At 28.9% G+C, this 20307-nt stretch overlaps 2 protein-coding genes across 2 annotated transcripts; both read right to left on the reverse strand.

Moving 5' to 3' along the window:
• Positions 1-1454: 1454 nt before the first annotated feature.
• LOC107446735 (uncharacterized) lies at positions 1455-7825 on the reverse strand. The gene is made up of 2 exons (XM_043054713.3): positions 7453-7825; positions 1455-2898 (listed from the first exon to the last, which is right to left on the reverse strand). The coding sequence occupies exon 2, from the start codon at positions 2516-2518 to the stop codon at positions 1709-1711; it is 810 nt and encodes a 269-aa protein (XP_042910647.2). The 5' UTR covers positions 2519-2898; positions 7453-7825; the 3' UTR covers positions 1455-1708.
• Positions 7826-13073: 5248 nt separating this feature from the next.
• On the reverse strand, positions 13074-14708 carry LOC147808506 (zinc finger MYM-type protein 1-like). Its single transcript, XM_087162589.1, has one exon. The coding sequence runs from the start codon at positions 14706-14708 to the stop codon at positions 13074-13076; it is 1635 nt and encodes a 544-aa protein (XP_087018715.1).
• Positions 14709-20307: the final 5599 nt, after the last annotated feature.

Below are 20307 nucleotides of genomic sequence, written 5' to 3' on the forward strand. Positions count from 1 at the left end.
AGATGAACTTAAAAGAGCTGAACTGAAATTGGTAAGTTTAGTGCAGAAACGGGAGTTCAGCAAGGAAATTAGAGATTTAGAAATTACAGGTGCAGTTTCAAAGCAGAGTAAGGTAAGAAATTTATGTCTCTGCATTGATAAAGAATGCCTCTTAAGAGTAGGTGGACGTTTGTCCAATAGTGAATTGTGCTTTGACAAAAAATTCCCATTATTGTTACCAGAAAAACATAAATTAACACAATTGATAATTATTAGTAATCATATTAAGAATTTACATGTTGTACCTCAAACATTATTGTTTATTATAAGGCAAAGATTTTGGACAATCAATGGCAGATCTATTTGTAGAAAAGTAGTTCGTGAGTGTTTGTCGTGCTTTAAAGCTAAACCAATAACTTGTGATCAACTTATGGGTGATCTACCCAAAAGTCGTGTGAGTCAAAACTTTCCATTTGCCATTTCAGGTGTGGACTTTTGCGGTCCATTTACAATTAAATACAAGAACCAACGGAAAGGTACTTTTCAAAAAATTTTATGTCGCGATTTTTGTATGTTTCGTCACAAAAGTGATTCATTTGGAGCTTGTGACAGAGTTGAGCTCTCAAGCATTTATAGCTACATTAAAGAGATTTTTTTCGCGTAGAGGAAAAAACAGTATTCTGTACTCAGATAATGCGACTAATTTCGTTGGGAGTAATAATGAGTTACAACGATTATTTAGCTTAGTTAAAAATCCTGATAAGTACGTAAACATAAGCATAACTTCGATAAAAAGATATATATTTTTATGCATACAGCTAAATCAGCGGTGGTTAAAAAACAAACTAAAAAGTGGTCATTTGTGGTCAGTTGAAATTTTTGAGTTTCCTGATTTTCGGGATTAACTTCCCACTGTCCAAAACCATATTTTTAGAATAACAGCAAAAATAAAAAAATGGTATAAAAAAAATAAAAGGTGGTCATTTTCAGTCAAATGAATGCTGTTGAAATTTTTTATTTCCTAATTTGCAGGGGATAACTTCACACAGCTTAGAAGCAATGCTACATTATTGTTCAGTATATAATGCAGGAGAAATACATTTTTAATTCTATACATAGTATTTAAAAAAATATTATACAGTACTTAATCTTTTTTTTTTGTAAAAGTGATACTTAATTTCTAATCTCAATCATTTTCACAGCTCAAAATTTTTAATCTTAAATTTATATCAGGAAAACATCATATTAAATAGAAGTATTTGGTCAGGACACTATTTATTACCTCTCTAAGCACCATCAGAATTAAATGCCTCATATTAGTCGTGCCTCATTGTACCAACTACAAAAATAAGATTCTTCAACACAGTCACTTTTCAATTTGCATGTACGCAATTAACATTCCTCACGATAATGTTTTAGCATAAAGAACAAAAATATGATTTCTAAGCACAATGAAATAAATAACTATGGGTAGCTAAACCACTGCAATTTTTTTTTATTATATCCATTACAAGATAGTAACCCAGCAATATGGACAAAACTGTGGACAATTAAAATAAACCACTAAAAAAAAATTTTTTTAACACACATCATGCAAATAAGGTTTTTCACCAGTATGAGTGCAACTATGTCTAGTTGGATGCTCTTTTTGTGAAAAACTACAAGAATAAGGTTTTCCACCAATTCGAATGCTGATGTGCTTAGTCAGAAAATCTAAATCATATAATGATTAAGACTCTTTCTCAATATGACGGCGCTTGTGTTTATTTAGATTTTCCAATAGTGTAAACCTCGTATTACATACAGTACAAGAATAAGGTTTCTCTCCAGTATGAGTGCGATCATGTCTAGTGAGATGCTCCTTTCGTGAAAAACTCTTATTACACACACTACAACAGTAAGGTTTTTCACCAGTATGAAGACGACTATGCTCAGTCAGAATACTCTTTACTGCAAAACTCTTATTACATACACTACATGAATAAGGTTTCTCTCCGGTGTGAGTGCGACCATGCACAGTTAAAAGTCTTTTTTGTGAAAATCTCTTATTACACACACTACAACAGTAAGGTTTTTCACCAGTATGAATACGACTGTGTTCAATCATATGACCCCTAACTGAAAAACGCTTGTTACATACACTACAGGAATAAGGTTTCTCTCCGGTGTGAGTGCGACCATGCACAGTTAGAGCTATCTTTTTTGAAAAAGTCTTATTACATACACTGCAAGAATAAGGTTTCTCCCCAGTATGAAGACGAATGTGTTGAATCAGATGACTTCCCTCTGTAAAACTCTTATTACACACATTACAAGAATAAGGTTTTTCACCAGTATGAATACGAAAGTGCCGAATCAGACTTCTCTTAACTGCAAAACTCTTACTGCATACACTACAAGGATAAGGTTTATCCCCAGTATGAACACGACTGAGCTCAGTCGATTGACTTCTATCCAACAAACTTTCATTATATAAGCTCAAAGAATAAGGTTTCTCATCAACATGAATATTATGCAAGTTGTTGTCTTTTAAACTCATATTAACTGCCACACACTATCAAATTATGTATAGCTAAATTATTTTGTTGAGGACTCTTACATAAACATTATTTATAAAGGTTTAAAAAGGGTGTACTGTCAAATAGCCAATTACTTGATAGTATAAAAGACTCTTTAAACCGTATTTAAACTATTGTCAATGAACTTGAGTTATACAATGGAATGATTAACAAACAAACAACATATTATAAAACCATACAATAATTTAGTCTTCAGGCTATGAAAATAGTTTTCTTGGATTTTTCACAGTGGCAGTAGAAACAAATTTTAAGACGTTAGACAACCTTTTTGTGGCTATTATTAGAGGTTAACTTCAAGTGTCATGGCACACAGGACAGTAAATCCAACTTAAGAAAACCCCTGGAAAAAAAAATATATGCATGTTTATATTTTCAGAGTAGCCATTCAAATCAGGTTTTAAATTTCCTTGATTTTTTTTCTTCAGGTAAGTCTTAAAATTTCCAGGTCATTGTGTTTTTTTTTCCTTATAAAGTGTAGAATGGATATGAGAAACGTGTCAATTTTATAAGGTATTTTATTTAAAATGCTATTGTTTTAATATATCACCTTGGAAAAAAATAATTATCTTAAATTTATTTAGCTTTAGAATATATTGTTGTCATTGAAAAAAAAAATATAAGTAGAATTTGCACTAAGTGTACCAAATGGCAAATACTGAGTGGTCAAAAAAACCTTGGAGAAGTATTGTTTAATATATTTTCAATAAGCAAAAGAAAACTTCAGGTGATTTTACATAAATAAATTTTCATATTTATTTGAAATTCAATATGAAGCCATTGTACACTGTTTTTTTTTTTTTTTTATCTAAACAGTACTCTTTATAAAATTCACAGATCATATTTTGTTTAAACGAATTTAATGTCAAATGTTTAAATAATGTTGTTTGTTTTAAATTAACATTATTATTTTAAGATAGATTAAAAAATGAATGTTGCAAATGCAAAACTGTCAAATTTCTTGTTGCATACTCTACAGAAAAAAACTAGATCAAATTCTTTAAATTTTATTCTTTTTCGTCTTTTTTTTCTTCTTCTTATTTGGAATTGAAATATTTAAAGAATTCCTATCTAACCACATGGTTTTTAAGTTTATATCAGTTAATTGTTTTTACTACTAAAAACCTGTACATGTACAGTGCAGAGCAAAATAAAAATAAAAAACCTTCCTTCGTCTTAATAAACACATATGAATAAAAAAATTTACATTCCACGTTTATGCATCATTTAACAGATTTCCCATACATTCCTTAGTCTCTGTCAGCTTTTTAGGGTAAAAAAAGAATGCATGAAACAGTTACTAATTTTCGACATTGGGATTATTTCCAGAACTAGCCAGTAAATTAGCAAATTCTCAAAAGTGTTACAACTAATTTCAAAACAATTAGCCAAAGCAAATCTTAACAAATTTTTCCCATAGAAATCTTTAAGCCAAAATACAAATGTACTATAAATTAAACTATTTTAGAAATGCAAATTTAAATCAAGAGTCATTTTACAGTTGGGAAGGGGTAAATGATTAATGAATGCCCAAAGATTTCTCTATTCATGGAGAAGTTTCATGTGGCATTCTAGTGATAAACTAGAATGCCACATGCTGATAATAACAGGGGTATAATCAACACCTCCTAGATAAGAGTAGGCCTTAGCACGGGTTACCATAAATATCCTTTAGTAGTCCAAAGTAATGACATATTTCGTATTTTCAACTACTGCGCAGCTTAGTATACTCAACGAAACGACATCTTTCTTATTTTTCATCTACTGCGCAGTTAACTTCGTTAGATCGGACTACTAAATTGATCCGTGCTGAGGCCTTACTTCTTCTAGGAAGTGTTGGTATAATGGGGCAAATTTTGAGGCTTTCTCCAACAAAAAATGGGTATAACAGATTGTAAAATAATTTAAATTAAGAAAATTAGTAAATAAATTAATAAAATTGAAGGAAAAAAATTCAAGCTTTTCTTTAAAACTCCTTGATTTTTCTAGGCTTTTTCCAGTACAAAAAAATTTCCTGATAATTACAGGTTTTCAAGGTATTTGGCCACCCTGATTTTGTACAAATTATTTTAGCAAACAAAAAAAAATTTTTATTAGGAAATTCCAACTTTTTCAAATTTTTCAGAAAATTTTAATTTTATGACAAAAGTAGTAGTAAAATTCCTATTGTGTTTCTCTTATTTGAATTGGTAAAATTAATTTATATTGATTTTGATTATCACTGCATGTCAATAAATATTAACTGGCATATAAAAGTGCATGTAATAATACAATGGTGAGTTTAAATGCTGTTAGTTCTACTTTTTAGAATTTCCTTTGACATAACAATTGACATAATTTAGTTAGTTCCTTAAACCATCTCCGTATTTTTTCATTTGATCCTTTTCCCAAAAAGATTGGCATCTCTTTCACATAAGTCGGTTTTATATGTTCTACTTACTTCACTTCTATTTTTATTAGAATTGATGATTTTCCAAATCAGGAATCTTTTTTTTATTTTTTATTTGATGGATTTTTTGGAGCTATCTGCAACAAAACTCACTAGCACTAATATCTTTTAGCAAGATACTTTTATTAATAACAAACATATATGCTACTCATTTAAATTAATAAAAGTCCTCTGTTTACAAAAAAAAAAAAATCTATATAATTCTTTATTTTATTGAAAATGTAATAATTTTTTATTCCAATACTATGGGTGATATTCTTACATTTTGTTGGGAAGGGGGGACACACAAATTATTTCCTTCTTTGCATTTTGTAAATAATCATCACAATTAAAGAATAATAAAAAAATCATGAAATCAGTAGCAGTAATTGTCGTAAAAAAGATCAATGAAAATAATAGTGTATAAAAAAATATCAGATTTAAAAACTATGGAAAAATCAATAGCAATGACAGCCAATAACTCAATTGAATTATTGCCTTAGAAAGTAACTACTCAAAGGCTTCGAATTTTCCATAGTTTTTGAAATATATTGGGATATTTAAAATCTACATGAAAATTAACGACTGCCGAAGATACAACGAAACATTACATCGGTTTACGATACTATCGGTGTAAATCGAGCGCGTCAAAAAGTGATTATCTGAATGCATGATTCAAATGTTACATGTAAATTTATGCAGAAAAGAAAACAGGGGTCTGTCTAGGTTTTTCTGATAGGTACTTATTTTGTGAAAATTTAGACATAATTTGTGAAAATTAAAATTATATTAAAAAATCAACACAAAAATTTGGATTTATCGTTCTTTAGTCGACACAAAAATAAAAGTTTATGAAAAAGTATTTGGTGAAACCGTTTTTCCTAAAGTTGAATTAGTGAAGGTACCACTAAACGGTAGTAAATTTGGCTTGAACAGACCCCTGGAAAAGTAATTTCTTTTTACTTTTTAAAAGAAAAATTATTCTGAAAGAGCCCTGTAACATTCTGTCAAGGGGATATAAACTAAAAAAAAACAAAACAGTTCTCTGGAAAAAAAATGGGGATTACGCCTACACTTTTTTCATTATAACTACGGGACTTTAAAAAAATTGAGGTACAGATTTGGTAAAGCTCAACAATTCCGTGTTATTTATCAACATAATTAATCTAAATGATGTCACTCAATTTTTATAACAAAGGAATAGTTATACCATATTACAAGCAGAGATGACCCCCAAAGATAAAAGAATATTTAAAACCTTAATTCATTCAAATCAGCTAAATTTTATATTAGAAGATATAAAATATAAGACATATGAGAATTTTAATAAATAAGTTTTAGACAGATAGCTTGAAAATGTTAAATTATTCAAATAAGTTGTCTCATTTTATGATTTATTCTCTTAATGATGCGGCAATATTCTTTAAATTATTGAATATATGGATAAATAGATTTTTTTTTTAAAAAATGGATGAAGAACTGTAACTTAAAACACTACAAATATTTTTCTTTTTAAATAATTAACACAACAATCGCTTTTATTTCAAAATTGAAATTGCAAAATTCACTATACATTTATGACGAAAGTATTAAATACTAAGAATTACATTTATGAAAGGACCGAGTATTTCCATTAATATGCAAGATAATATAATCCATAATCACACTTATCGAAATTTCAGGTGTAATTCTTTACCTTCCAATTAAAATAATACTCAGTATTTTGCGTGTTCATCTACATCAACAATTTATTTATTGAACACAATCTTAGTTAATTATCTTCTACACTTATAAATCAATAACATTCATATTATAACTTGCACTGTTCCTCTTTAAGTACACAATTTAAATTCACACTATCAATTACTTTTTTAATAAAAATAACATTTATTCATTAAAATTTATTTATAATCTTGTTCTTGAAATTATAATTAGGTAATAATGCATTTGAATTTTTTTTTTAAAGAAAACTAACTCTTTCAGTGCGATAACACTTTAAATTCAATGCTCTATGCATTAATTCCACCCCCCCCCCAAACCCACAGTAAAATTAGCCGAGATTTAAGGCTGCTTTCGAAATGTTTTAAGAATGATTCTAACTCAGTTTTTTTTTTATGAAGAATATATTTGATACGCATTAATGAGTATTAAGAAATATTTATCGCAGCTGTTATTTGTTTCCACCAACTACAATTGCTATGGCCTCAAAGGGATTTTTAATTTTCAAAAATTAATCAAAAAACTGTCTAGGTTTTCCCAGACATGTGTTTCTCGGATTATTTGTTGAGATTCTAAAGGGTCACTGCTCCGACAATATTATTTTTGTGCAGAAATAGATGAGAAAATCCACTAGAGAGCAGTGGTAGACAAATTAGAAACAATGTGAATTTGAAACATTTAACATATACAGCATAAATTACATATATTTTAAATATTAGAATGAACATAATAAGTGAATTTTTATAGTACCTATTTACTTAAGCAGCATAAATTCTATTCAGTTCAACTATATAGATAATACTGCCTTCTTTTGCTGCTTTTTCTTCACTCAGCTTTTAAGGAATGACTGAAGCTTGCTTTCAATATACAGAGGATAATGCCTTAAACTAAGATACTCTTAATGAAAACGAATTCAATATATATGGTAAGGTTGAACGACAAGGAATTTAGATTAAATGAATTATAATTAAGAAGCGAGAAGATATCTTAGAAAAGTTTTTTAATCTTCCTTGTTGATTTTATATTCCTCTGTGATTTTAATAAACAATAATAAATAGATGATGATCACTGACGGGCATATTTGGAGCTCTCTGCTTAATTGCGCTTATAGCTCGCTTATTGTAGGGTAAAAGATATGAAGATTACAGAAGTTAAAGTTGAAGAGGCTGGTGTTAAATTAGATTTCCGATTTCCAAGATCATTTTTACCCAGGGGCCGTTCAAAAAATACGTACACAAAAATGGAGAAATTTTAGTCCCCCCCCATTCGTACATTACCGTACATAAGGTCTTACCCTCCCGAGTACGTACATTTTATTAGTCTACCCCCCTTTTTCATAAAAAATTATGTGACATTTTGCGAGACAATTTTTTTGAGAACTGATTTACTCATTCTAACAAGTGGTTGCCGTGTGAAAAAAAATACAAGAACAAACATATGTATAATACATGTGTATGTGCATGTATATGTATTTAATACATGTAAATTTGGTGTATGCTTATAATGTACGTACTTTGTATAATACCTCCCCCCCCCCTCCCCATCGTACAAACCCGTACAAAATAGCAAATCCCCTCCCCCCCTCCGTCGGGATGTACGTACTTTTTGAACGGCCCCCCAGATATTTTATGATTTTTTATTATCATTTATCTAGATATTTTATGAATGCATTTCAGACATAATTTTTCCTCTCACAAATCTATTATTTCATATAATAAATCGATTGAATAATTAGTTTCTTGCAGAACTTATAATAAAATCCATAATAATCTTGCACAACTTTAAATAAAACATAAAAAAAGATTTTGCTCCAAATTTTTGCGTATTCTTAGCCATAATATGTTTAGTATAATTATTGCCGTGTTTTTATTAACTTTTATACTAACTACCTTTTAATATTTTCAAAATATTTAGAGAAAAAAAGGCAGCACAGTTTAAAGAAAACTCGTTTTTTAGTAAAATTTTGCAATTTTTCTTTAAAAAAAATTAGTGAGTTATAACTGAGATTAGTACATAATAAATAAATAAGATTACTTTAATTAATTCGCATATATTATAAATAAGAATTATTATAAATTGTATACTTATTTTCCATCCGCTGTACAATTTTGTATTAGATATTTGAAAGAACGGAAGCTTTTACAATATAATCGTTTTTTTGAAATTTATTAGTTGATTAGTTTAGATGCATAATTAAGAAACATAATTTCATTTATTTTCACTTGTCATCTGAGTTGGGTAGAATATAAGTGGGTAATAAAAAGAATGGAATATGAAGAACGGAAACTTTTTCAATATAATCGTTTTTGAATTATTATAAAGTTGTAGATAAATTTAGATGCATAATTAAGAAACCTTTTAATTATTTTTTTATTTTTCTGTTCATCTTTGAAAATGAGAAAATTTCCCCTTTTATTTTTTAAGACAAAGATATATTTTTACTCTTATATCAGTAATACCAAAATATATTCGACAATTTATTTTTTGAAAAATTATGTATTATTTTAGGAATAAAGCTTGTTAAGATTATGATTAAAAAATTTCTAAAATAAAATTTTTAAATTTTTTTTTGTTAGAAATAACATTAAAAAAGTAATTGAATAAGAAAAACGTTTTAGCTATTTCTTAATCTTCTGTTTGATATTTGACCTTTTTAAAATACTTACTCTTTAATAATATGGTAAATAACAAATTTTAGGGTGAAAAAAAAAACTTAAGCATAATTTTCTTTTCTGTTTTAAGATTCTCTCTTAAATATCAGCAAAGTTATTCTAGAAATATTCGCTTATATTCATTTGTAATTATTAAACTAGCGATAGTTGTTTTTTTTTCTTCCAAATAATACTTCAGATTATCTTAATGTATGCGATTAATTCTACTTCAAAAAGTTTTTTACGAATTTATGTGACGTGTAAAAAAAGAGAATTTCTTTTGAATTACTTTTGCATAATTCATTTTCATACAGAATGGTAAAATCATAAGAAAAAAAAAATATATATATATCCCGCATCAATCAGAAAAACAATTGAGAGAACTTTGCTATTAAAAATGAGTGCAATGAAAACTGATTGATATTTGCATCATGTTAAATTACTAACACGAATTTGTAATAAAATAAAATCATGAATAATCATTGTGGCTAGACCGACAGCAATAAAATTGTATAACTAAACGTTTTAACTCCCAAAAGTTCTCACAAAGCTCTTACGACTTGGTACCCTTGTCTTCTGAGTTGGATTCAATATAAGAGCGTAATAAAACGAGCGGAATATAAGGAAAGGAAACTTTTTCAATATAATTGTTTTGGAATTATTATAAAGTTGCTGGTAAATTTAGATGCATAATTAAGAAACCTTTTTTTTATTATTTATTTTCTTATCTTTTCATTACTTATTTTCTTAATTTTTCTACCCCCCTTAATTTTTCCGTTCTAAATATTCCAACAAAAATTTTTTTATATTTCTAGTCTTATAACTATAATACCGAAATATACTCGAAAATTTGTTTTTTAAAGATTAAGTAATATTTTAAGAATAAAATTTGTTAAAATGAACATGAAAAAATTTCAAAAATCACATTGTTTTAAAAATTTTGTTGTAATTGTACTAAAAAAATGCTTGACTAAAGAAGACTTTTTAGTTATTTCTTGAACTGTTGTTTGACATTTGAACTTTTGAAAATACTTATTGTTAGTATTACAAATTTTAGGGAGAAGAAAAATCAAGCGTAATTTTTTTTTTTTTTCTGTTTTGAGAATTTTTTTAAAAATATTAGCTAAGTATTATTAATTTTTAAATACTAACTAATATATTCTGCTTTATTCATTAGTCATTATTGTACTAGTGCTTTTTTTTTTTTGGTTTTATTCAAATAATATTTTAAGTTATCCTGATTGATGCAATTAATTCCAGAGTTGGCCGTTGATTACAATAATCGATTACAACTGTAATTGATTACAGATAATTACAGCTATGTAATCAATTACTTGTAATCACGATTACAAGTAATCAATTACTTGTAATCGTGATTACAACTTTCAAAAAATTTTGATTACAGCTGTAATCATGATTACAATTTTGATTACAGTAATCAATTACTTGTAATCATGATTACAAGTAATTGCGATTACAAGTAATCACAACAAAAACGATTACGAGTAATTATGATTACAAGTAATCAAAATATATGATTACAAGTAATCATGATTACATGTAATTTGATTACATGTAATTGTGATTACTTGTAATCAAACTATACGATTACAAGTTATTACGATTGTATACTATAGTCAAATTTTTCATGTAAGTATTCATGTGTTTACATATTTTTATGTACATAGAATGTACGCATGCATGAACGTACAATTTGCGATTCCTATACATACAATGTATGCATAAACGTTGTTTGTACGCACAATATTCATAATTATATTGTAATATGCTTAATGCAATGCGCATATGCTTAGTACATATAATTATGCATTTATGTTACATGTACGCATGTATGTTAGTTTGTACAAAAAGGCAATGTTTCGTATCTTTGTATACATAGACAATGTATGTATGAACGTATATGAAAATAATGTTTATGCGTTTGCATGCTTTTATGTACTTAAGTACATATATTGTATAAATTTACGATAATAGCACGTATATACAATGTACGTATGTATATAAAATTGTACGTATTTACGTACAATATGTAAGAATGTTATTTAAAGGTGCAATATATGCACATAGTTGTGTAAATAAAATGCGTATTATATTTATATGTATTTTACTATAATTTATATGTACATCGATACATGTGCACGCAAAGTATGTACTTATGTACAACTTACGTATGTACTTGCATAACTACATACTTTGTTAATACTTATGCGCATGTAATGCATGGATGTACAAAAAATAGTTATATACACAATGTACATACAACGTATATATTTACATAATTACAAGTAATGTACAAATACATGCGTACATTTAAATATATGTAATTACAATATACACATACATTGTGCATACAATAAAAAAATTTATATGAGTAAAGTTATTAAAATTTGTTTTAAAATTTATACTAAGGCATATGAAACTCGACCTCATATTTTTTAGAAAGCAAACGATAATTTTATTTTGAATTTCTAAATAATAATTCCACACATAAAATTTACCGTTTTTCTTACCATTTAAAAAATTTCTATGAATCATGCATTATGTTATAAAAAAAATAAATCTGTATTGTCAAACATTTCATGAAAATACCAGAAAAGGCTATCACATCCACGCAGTGACGTACCTAGAACTTTTGCCGCCCGGGGCGATCTCCAGTTTGCCGCCCTTTCTATTACAAGTCAATCAAATAGTGGTTTTTATAAATTAATACACATAAATAAATTATTAAGTTATTTAATCAATATTAATTAATACACAGACTAAATTTTTTTAGACATATTTGTATGCACTCGTAAACATATTTATATAATATCTACTCTTCTAGCTTTCATACTAGAAAAATCGTGTATAATGCTCTCAAAATTTATATTATTTGTAATTTCTTGTTCTATTGACAATATTGCAAGATTTTGTAGTCTTAATTGACTCATTGTAGAACGAAGATAATTTTTTATCAACTTCAATTTTGAGAAGCCTCTTTCGCAACTAGCGACACTGATTGAAATTGTTAAAAAAATTCTTAACAAAATTACAATGTTGGGAACAGAATTTTCCAACCTATACTGCTGAATAAATTTTAGCAGATCAAGAGGGCCCTTCTCCCCGTTTTTCCAATGTTTTGCCTCTTCTTTTAGTGTAGGTACAGCCATAAAAACCTGGATCCTTTTTCTTTCAATATGGAACTGTTCTTTATCAATGTCAATCAAGTCATTTATTTGACATTCAAATTCTTCATTTAGTAGGTTACACGGTATTATACACGAATATTTTCTTACAAGGCCATGCAACTGATCGAAGCGTTCTTTTATTTCCTTTATAATTCTGTCCATAGATGAAAACATTTCTCTTCGTACTTCTTCTTCTAAGGATAGCCCCACGTCTCGCGAATTTTCCCCACTCATATTTTTTCTCCTTCTAACTCGACGCTCAGTCGATATCTCCAACTCTTCACAAATTATTTTGGCTGCTATAACAGCGTTTTGTACTAGCATATCTCTTTGTTCCATGAAATGTGTTTGCAAAGAATTTAGTTTTATATGGCATTGGTAGACATTTAACCCTTTTATTTGCAGGTATTTTTGAGCGTCATTAATTTCCAAAAGGACGGGTTCCCATAAATGAAGGTAACATAGAAAAGAAAAAGATTGCATAGAATTGAGTAATACTCCAGCATCTGATCTCGTTTTACTATTTTCTTCTTCAGATGTCAATTTTTCCAAAGCGCTTAAAACGTAAAAAAAATGTTTTTTTTACTATAGTTACCGCGGCAGCTCTAGCGCTCCAGCGAGTTTCTACACTGCGTTTAACACCTTGACCAGTGACAGAAAGTAAAACATTCCATCTATGAGTGGAAGAAGAAAACAACTGTTCGATAGTTCCAAAAAATGTGATGGAATTGATAGCTGTAGAAGCTGCGTGTAAACATGCCAGGTTTAAAGAATGATTTGTACATGCTACAAATTCTGCATTTGGATTTATTTCTTTAATACGAGTTTGAACACCGCTGTGCTTTCCTGCCATGACGGCAGCATTATCGTAAGCCTGTCCTCTGCAATTTTTTATATCTAAACCGTCATTTTCTAATTTCGTTAAAATCATATCTGTGATTTCACCAACAGTTTTTCCTTTAGTTTCTACAAAGTCAATAAACGATTCTACAACTTTAACTTCGCTACATTCAATAACTACATATCTAATAATTTGACTGGTTTGATCTTTGTGTGAAATGTCAGGAGTGCTGTCAAATATAATACAAAAGTATTTAGCCTGCTTTATTTGATCCATAATTGTTTTTCTGACTGCGCCTCCCAATAGCTCTATGAATTCGTTATGGATCTTTGGCGACAAATAAAAGATACTATATTTATTACCCATCTTAATTTTTACTACGTGTTCTCGTAATACTGGGTCGTACTTAGCCAATAAGTCAACAAGCTCAAGAAAATTTCCTCTATTTTCCATTGAATCGATGTTTTCCTGATGAACACTTTCACGATGTCCTCGAAACGCCAAATTTTGTTTTGCTAAGAATCTAATTATATCAAGTATTCTTGTTAGAATTTCCTTCCATTTTTTTATTTCTTTATCAATATTCTGTTGTTGTAGTTTGTCAATAGTTGCGCCACGTCCAAGTCTTATTTCTAATTCCTTCCATTTGGAATATGATCGAATGTGCAGTGGACTCACCTCATGTTGACTAATTTTGGGATTAAGTTTCCACCATTTGTTAAAACCATTTTCCGTATTAAAACCTGCTTGACAAAGATTATCAAACAGTTTGCAGCAGAAACAATAAATACTTTTCATCGATGGTGAATATACCATCCACGATCTTAAGAGCTTTTCGCCATTAGGCAAAATTTTAAAAAACCAGTCCTGACTCAGTTTTCTTGTTTCACCTTTGGCTCTGATTGTATTATTAGGACGTTTTACTCCTTCGCTGAAGTCGGCGTCAAAATTTTGAATTGCAAAGGGACCTTGACGTACCAGAAATACTCTTGTATTGTCGTCAATTTTGTTAGGCCATAATCCAATATCTTTCATAGAAATAGACGGAATAATTTGTGCAGCAGATTCTTCATCAGAACTTGATGAACTTTCTACTTCTTCGCCAGTGTGTGAAGCAGGTCTTTCCTCTTGAACAACATTGGAAAATGTTTTTTCGCCTTCGAGGGCTGCTTCTTCGCCCGTATTTGAGGCAACAATACTAAAAGAACTAGAAGTTGACTTATGGGAGATATATTTGAGTAGTGCTCCAGTATTTTTAGTCTGTATTTCCTCCCTTCTCTTCCTTTTCTTTCTAAATGACGCACCACTTTCTTTTACTCGTTTCATCCTAGGGATATATAATAAAAATATAACTTGTCGAAATAAATAGTATATTATGTATAGAAAACGGCAAAGTCATTTTACTACTCTGAATAGCATTTAGAATAACATCTATATCTATAATACGTAATATAATATACTTACCTATAATAAACTCTCCAAATGCACTGGCACCCTAATAATTTGTTTCACTCTTCACTGTTAAAAGATTGAATCGCGAATGAACAAAATGGTTTATAAGCAATTTATCATTCCAAATACAATTCTTCAAAACGGACTGAGTATATTTATCTATTTGCGATTCCTGAAATTGTAACTTCGTCAGTATTTTTATTTTGTCTCGTTTAGATTTTGTTGTTTAAAAAAGATAGTTCTTATGCCGGCGCCCTAATGCTTTGCAGACCTAGCAGACCGGCGGTCTGCTAGGTCTTCCGCCTTCCGCCGGCCCTGCTTTTCAAAAGAAAAATAGATGATTTAAAAAATATTGATATATCACTTCAAAGTAATCATATAAACTTTTCAAAAGAAATGACATTTATAAACTGATATCAAAAAATTTTAGTTAGGAAAAATTGCCGAACAAAATCGTAAAGATCCTTTTACGAATTCAACGAATTTTAATGAATACTATAAAATAAGATTATTATCTTGTTCTTGAATTAGAATTCAAAATTTACACTAAAATGCATTTATATACACCGAGGAATAATATTCGAAATCATATAGTTAATCATAATTTATATAAACCAAATATTAAACTTATAATAATCATAATAATCATTTATTATTCAAGAAAGAAAATAAATATGAAATGAATAAGTTGCTTTTTACAACTATAAGTAAATATAAAAAATGCCGCCCCAAGGTAAGTGCCGCCCGGTGCGGACCGCACCCACCGCCCCCCTCTAGGTACGCCACTGCATCCACGTCAGGGAAGAAATCCATGGAGGTATGAGTGAAGAGATTTTTGCCGCTCAAGATGTGCTACCAAACATTTAAGAATGATGCTCTCCATTGCTTTACACATAACTCTTGTGAAAGATATGGGTAGGTAAGAAGTGATGTGATGTGGTGAAGCGGCTTCCAGGGTTTGGCGATTTGGAGCACAATTAAAGACTTCCACTCCACTTTTTCTCAGGCTTACTAACCCGATTTACTACTAAATTTATCATCATGCTGATATCTGTAATTTTTTATAACATATAAAATGCTATATATTACATACATACTATTTATATAACACAGATTTTTTTTAAACTTTTTTTTATTTTTTAAATTGCATTATAGTTTTTAATTATTAAACATAAGCATTATTTGATCTGTAAAATTTTTTTGTACGAATAATATTTTTACAGGAACATAAACCAACATGAATATATTATGGTGTTTAATTTTTAATTCCATGGAATAAAGTTATTAAGCCAGCCAATGTCACATATCTGTTGTCTTTTATCATTGACTACATATACAAAGTTAGTTTCTCATATTTTTTCTTTAAATATATCTCAAAAATGTAGAATAATAAAAACATGAGCACGTCTGCATTTATTAGGGAATCAATAACATTATACTTAGCTAAAACAAGCTCTCTTCAAAGAATCATATTGAGGTGTTCACGTGTTCAGTTGCAAAAGTGTAGAAAAATTGCCATTTTAAAATTCATTTGGCACTTTAGTTGGCCTGATAGATCATGTTACGGAAATATCCCAGAATTGTGTTAGTTCATTTAATAGTCTATTTTCCCTTAACAGACAAACTGCTTTCTGCCACTCTTACAGGACAAGAATCACTCGTTTCCATAGCATTAAAAGTTTATCTCTTGGTTATTGACAATATACACAGGAAAAAAATTTTAATGCAGCACATTTGTCAAACTCAGTTGATAGTGCCAAGACGAACCAGTTTTCAACATCTTAAATGACTTTCAGTCAATTAAATTTAAAAAATGAAAATGTGATTTAACATAGCTCAAAAAGCAGTCCAAAGAAAAATTTTGGTATGGCATGAACGAAAAATTATTGCTATCTCATTTTGCGGTAATGAAAATAATTTTTCATCTAGTCAATTTAAGCTGTGCTAGAGACATGTAAATAAATATTTAAGAAAATTCTATTAAGTTAGTCTAGTAAATATCTTTGCACTTAGTGTTACAAAAGCACAAATATAGTCTTTAACAAATTAATTTTCGCTTATATTTTTGTTGAAATAAAAAATGTTTTGACCAATTCACACTAAAACTTCATCACCATTAACAAAATGAAGTGAAAAATGGCTGTGAAATTTTTTTTCTAAATTAAGTTTTAAAAATACAGTTTTTTTCAACTTACACCTCTGATAACTAGCATTTATGTAGTTAAAATTTTTAAAAATAACGAGAATTATAACATGCACAGTAACTTTTATTCATGGCAAGAAGTTGTTATTCTCTGATTTAGAACATTTTACTAAGTGATGTTTTTTTTTTAATACTTTAGAAAAATGAAGCCAACAAATCAGAAAAGATAAATTAATGTATGTGCTTTGAAAATCTGTTGACTGCTACTAAAAAAATATGTTAAGAGATAGAAATTTTATAAATAAATGAAATTCCCCCGTTTAAAAAAAATATAATCAATGTTTGAAACTATCAAATAAAGTAAACAGTAATAATTATTTTCAACATGTAAAGAATCCAATACTTTTTATTAACAATAGCACTATTTTAAGATCTGTAATTGGTCTATTATTCTCTCAAATTATGATTATGTAATGAGATATAAAAAGGGTACAGAGTTGTTGCTTGCTGATGCTATGTCAAGGCTACCATCTAAAGATGATGTTCCCATTGATGACTTTATACATTTTGTATGTTTCTTTTCGGATTTTAAAATTCTAAAAGAAGAGGATATTCAGAAAGCGACATCTCTTGATCCTTGTTTGTCTCGAGTGTTAAATTATACAAAATTTGGAATGGAAAATATCGGAATTTTCCCTGACAAATTTAAGAAACATTAAAAAAAGTTAAGCAGCCACAATTTTAAGTTTTAATAAATATAATTTGATGTTATAAAAATACTATACGAAAACTAAATATGCGAAAATAGTAGTGAATATGTCATAGATTTGTTTCTTTATGTCATGGCTTTACTAAAAATACTTTTTCCCCTTGTTTTCATAATAGCACGCATTTAACAGAAAACATTTGAACAAATTTAATGAAAATATTTTCAAATTTTTTTAAAGACTCTCTTATGAAGAAAATATTGTCAATCAAAAGTTGTTCAATATAAAATATATGCAATTTTCTTTCAAGATATTGTAAGCATTTTGAAGAATGCATATTTTTTCCAAAATAGAAATAATTGAAAAAACCTGGTAAAAATGAAGGAAATGAAAAGAATTATTTTTCAAACTGCGTAAAAAAATCTGTGATACTTTTTTCTTTAAAAATATGAACACTTAATAATGTGATGATTTATATAGGGGATTATTTATTTAAACTTTAAGTTTAATTAATAAACTATAGTTTATTAATTAAGGTATTCAGAAGAAATTGATTATTCTGAAGATATGAATATTTTATTACTCCAAATTTTTATTTAATTTTCAGGAATAGTTTCTATTTCAAAATTTATTTTAACCGAAATATTTATGTAATTAACTGAAATAATTGTGTGTATGTAAATTTTTCTTCATCTTTCTTTATAGAAGGACGAAGTATTTTGTTCTCGTTATTTGAATTTTTCTAGTCTTAAACGAGGAAAAAATCTTCACTTAATTCAGCAAACAACTTTTAAAAATATCCATGAGCGCGAAGATTACGACTTTTGCGTGTGGTGTATTGAGGCGAGCGTAAGGTTGCCTCTCAACTAGATAAGGCGGTGAAAAAGTTGTCAAATAAAACTGCGGCGAGTGGAGGTGCCCGGGAGTCGATATTAGGGAAAATCGCGACTGGGGCACCGCATGGTTTTCCCATTTCTCTGTCTTTTGGTCATTCTCTATCTAAAGGGGTTCCACCCTTTAAATAAATAATAGCCTAACAAATTTAATTACTTTTTAATTTAATTCCTTATGGGCACCTTAAATTATATTTCCGTTTGTAATAAATTCAATAATGTAAAATAATACTTAAACATATAATATCAAAATTAATTTTCACATTTAAAAATAAAAAAGTAAGTTTTGTTTCAAAAAAAAATTTACCTAATTAATTAAGAAACACTTCTTTATATATTCTTTTAAATAATACATTACGTTCAGAACAAGGTAACAATCACAAAGTCAGTCCCACTGAAAATAATCTACAAGAAACGATATCAAGTCGCGACAAAGCAGAAGAATAAAACTAAGAGGTGCGGAAACGAACATGCGAGATCACGATATATGTTCTCAAAACTGATTCTGATTCTACCGCTCATCAATCAAGGCCGTTTCAATATAACGATACGTACATCTCTTCCCCAGCGCGAGTTGGCATCGGAACGTATGAGATCCTTTCGTGTCTTGTATCGCTATATCGCTCGTCTTCTTTACTCGACAACTTAAATCAGATTTCTGATGCATCGCCTGGAACGAAAGTCGCTGTATCGGCCTGCCGATACAGGCGTTAAATCGATATGTCGCGATATATCGATTTATAGCCCAGTCCTACTCCTGAGAAATAAAAAAACTCATGTTTTTCGAACTACTCTTTTGTGACTTAAAATTCATAACTACAAAAGCAAAAGTCAATTTAAATCGTAGCGGAAAGAATGTTTCGAGTTGGTAAACAATAATTAATTATAGTTTGTTAATAGTCTCCCCTTAGCCTTAGGGTGAAGAGAAGCTACGACCCTCCCTGAAATGAGTTATTCTTGTTTCCATAGCAGCAGGCTTGGTATCGGAGGGACTTATTACTGTAGACAAACTATAGCTGTGTAAAAGGTTATTCAATGCAGGCGCATGCCAATGTGTAGAAAGCCTCCGCAGAGCTTACAGAAATCTTGGTGGAAAGTCTTTCAGCTCTGCAGAGGAAAGAAAACACAATCAGACAAATAGCAGCATTTTTTTTAAAATGTAAGTTAATATTCGTTTCTCAGACGCAAATTTAAAGTTTGCAAATGAAAAAAATCATTAAAAATTTTAGCTATATTGCTTGAATTTTACATTTTAAGTGGGAGGACTCCTTCTTTTTCTCAAACAAATTAAAAACAAAAGAAAAATCGAATTTTACAATTTAATGGACATAATGGCATTTCGAAGTTTGTACAAAAGGGGGCATAATATCTTTAGATAGAATACGTGGTTGTAAAAAATGTACTTATAACTTTATTAGCAAAAACTGTACTTTATTTGTATAACTTTATCAGCAAAAAATGAATTATTGCAGGATGTACTGAAGAGAAAATTGAATTTAATATTTAAAGGATTCAAAAGCCAATCGATGCATACAAAAATAAAATTTTCATTTCAAAATGTTCTTTAAACGTTTTGTTAAATGCACACGAAATTTCAATTTTTTTATAATCGAATAATTTCGGCTTTATGAGAGTAAAAATTTTCTGAAATAACGGTGACTGCAACAATTATTCTTTACTACAGAAATAATTTTTAAGCTTACAATGTGTGGTAAATTGCACTTACAAGC

Source organism: Parasteatoda tepidariorum, chromosome 5 (genome assembly GCF_982258835.1).
Source record: "Parasteatoda tepidariorum strain Cologne lab strain chromosome 5, Ptep-v5.0, whole genome shotgun sequence".
Lineage (NCBI taxonomy): Eukaryota > Metazoa > Arthropoda > Arachnida > Araneae > Theridiidae > Parasteatoda > Parasteatoda tepidariorum.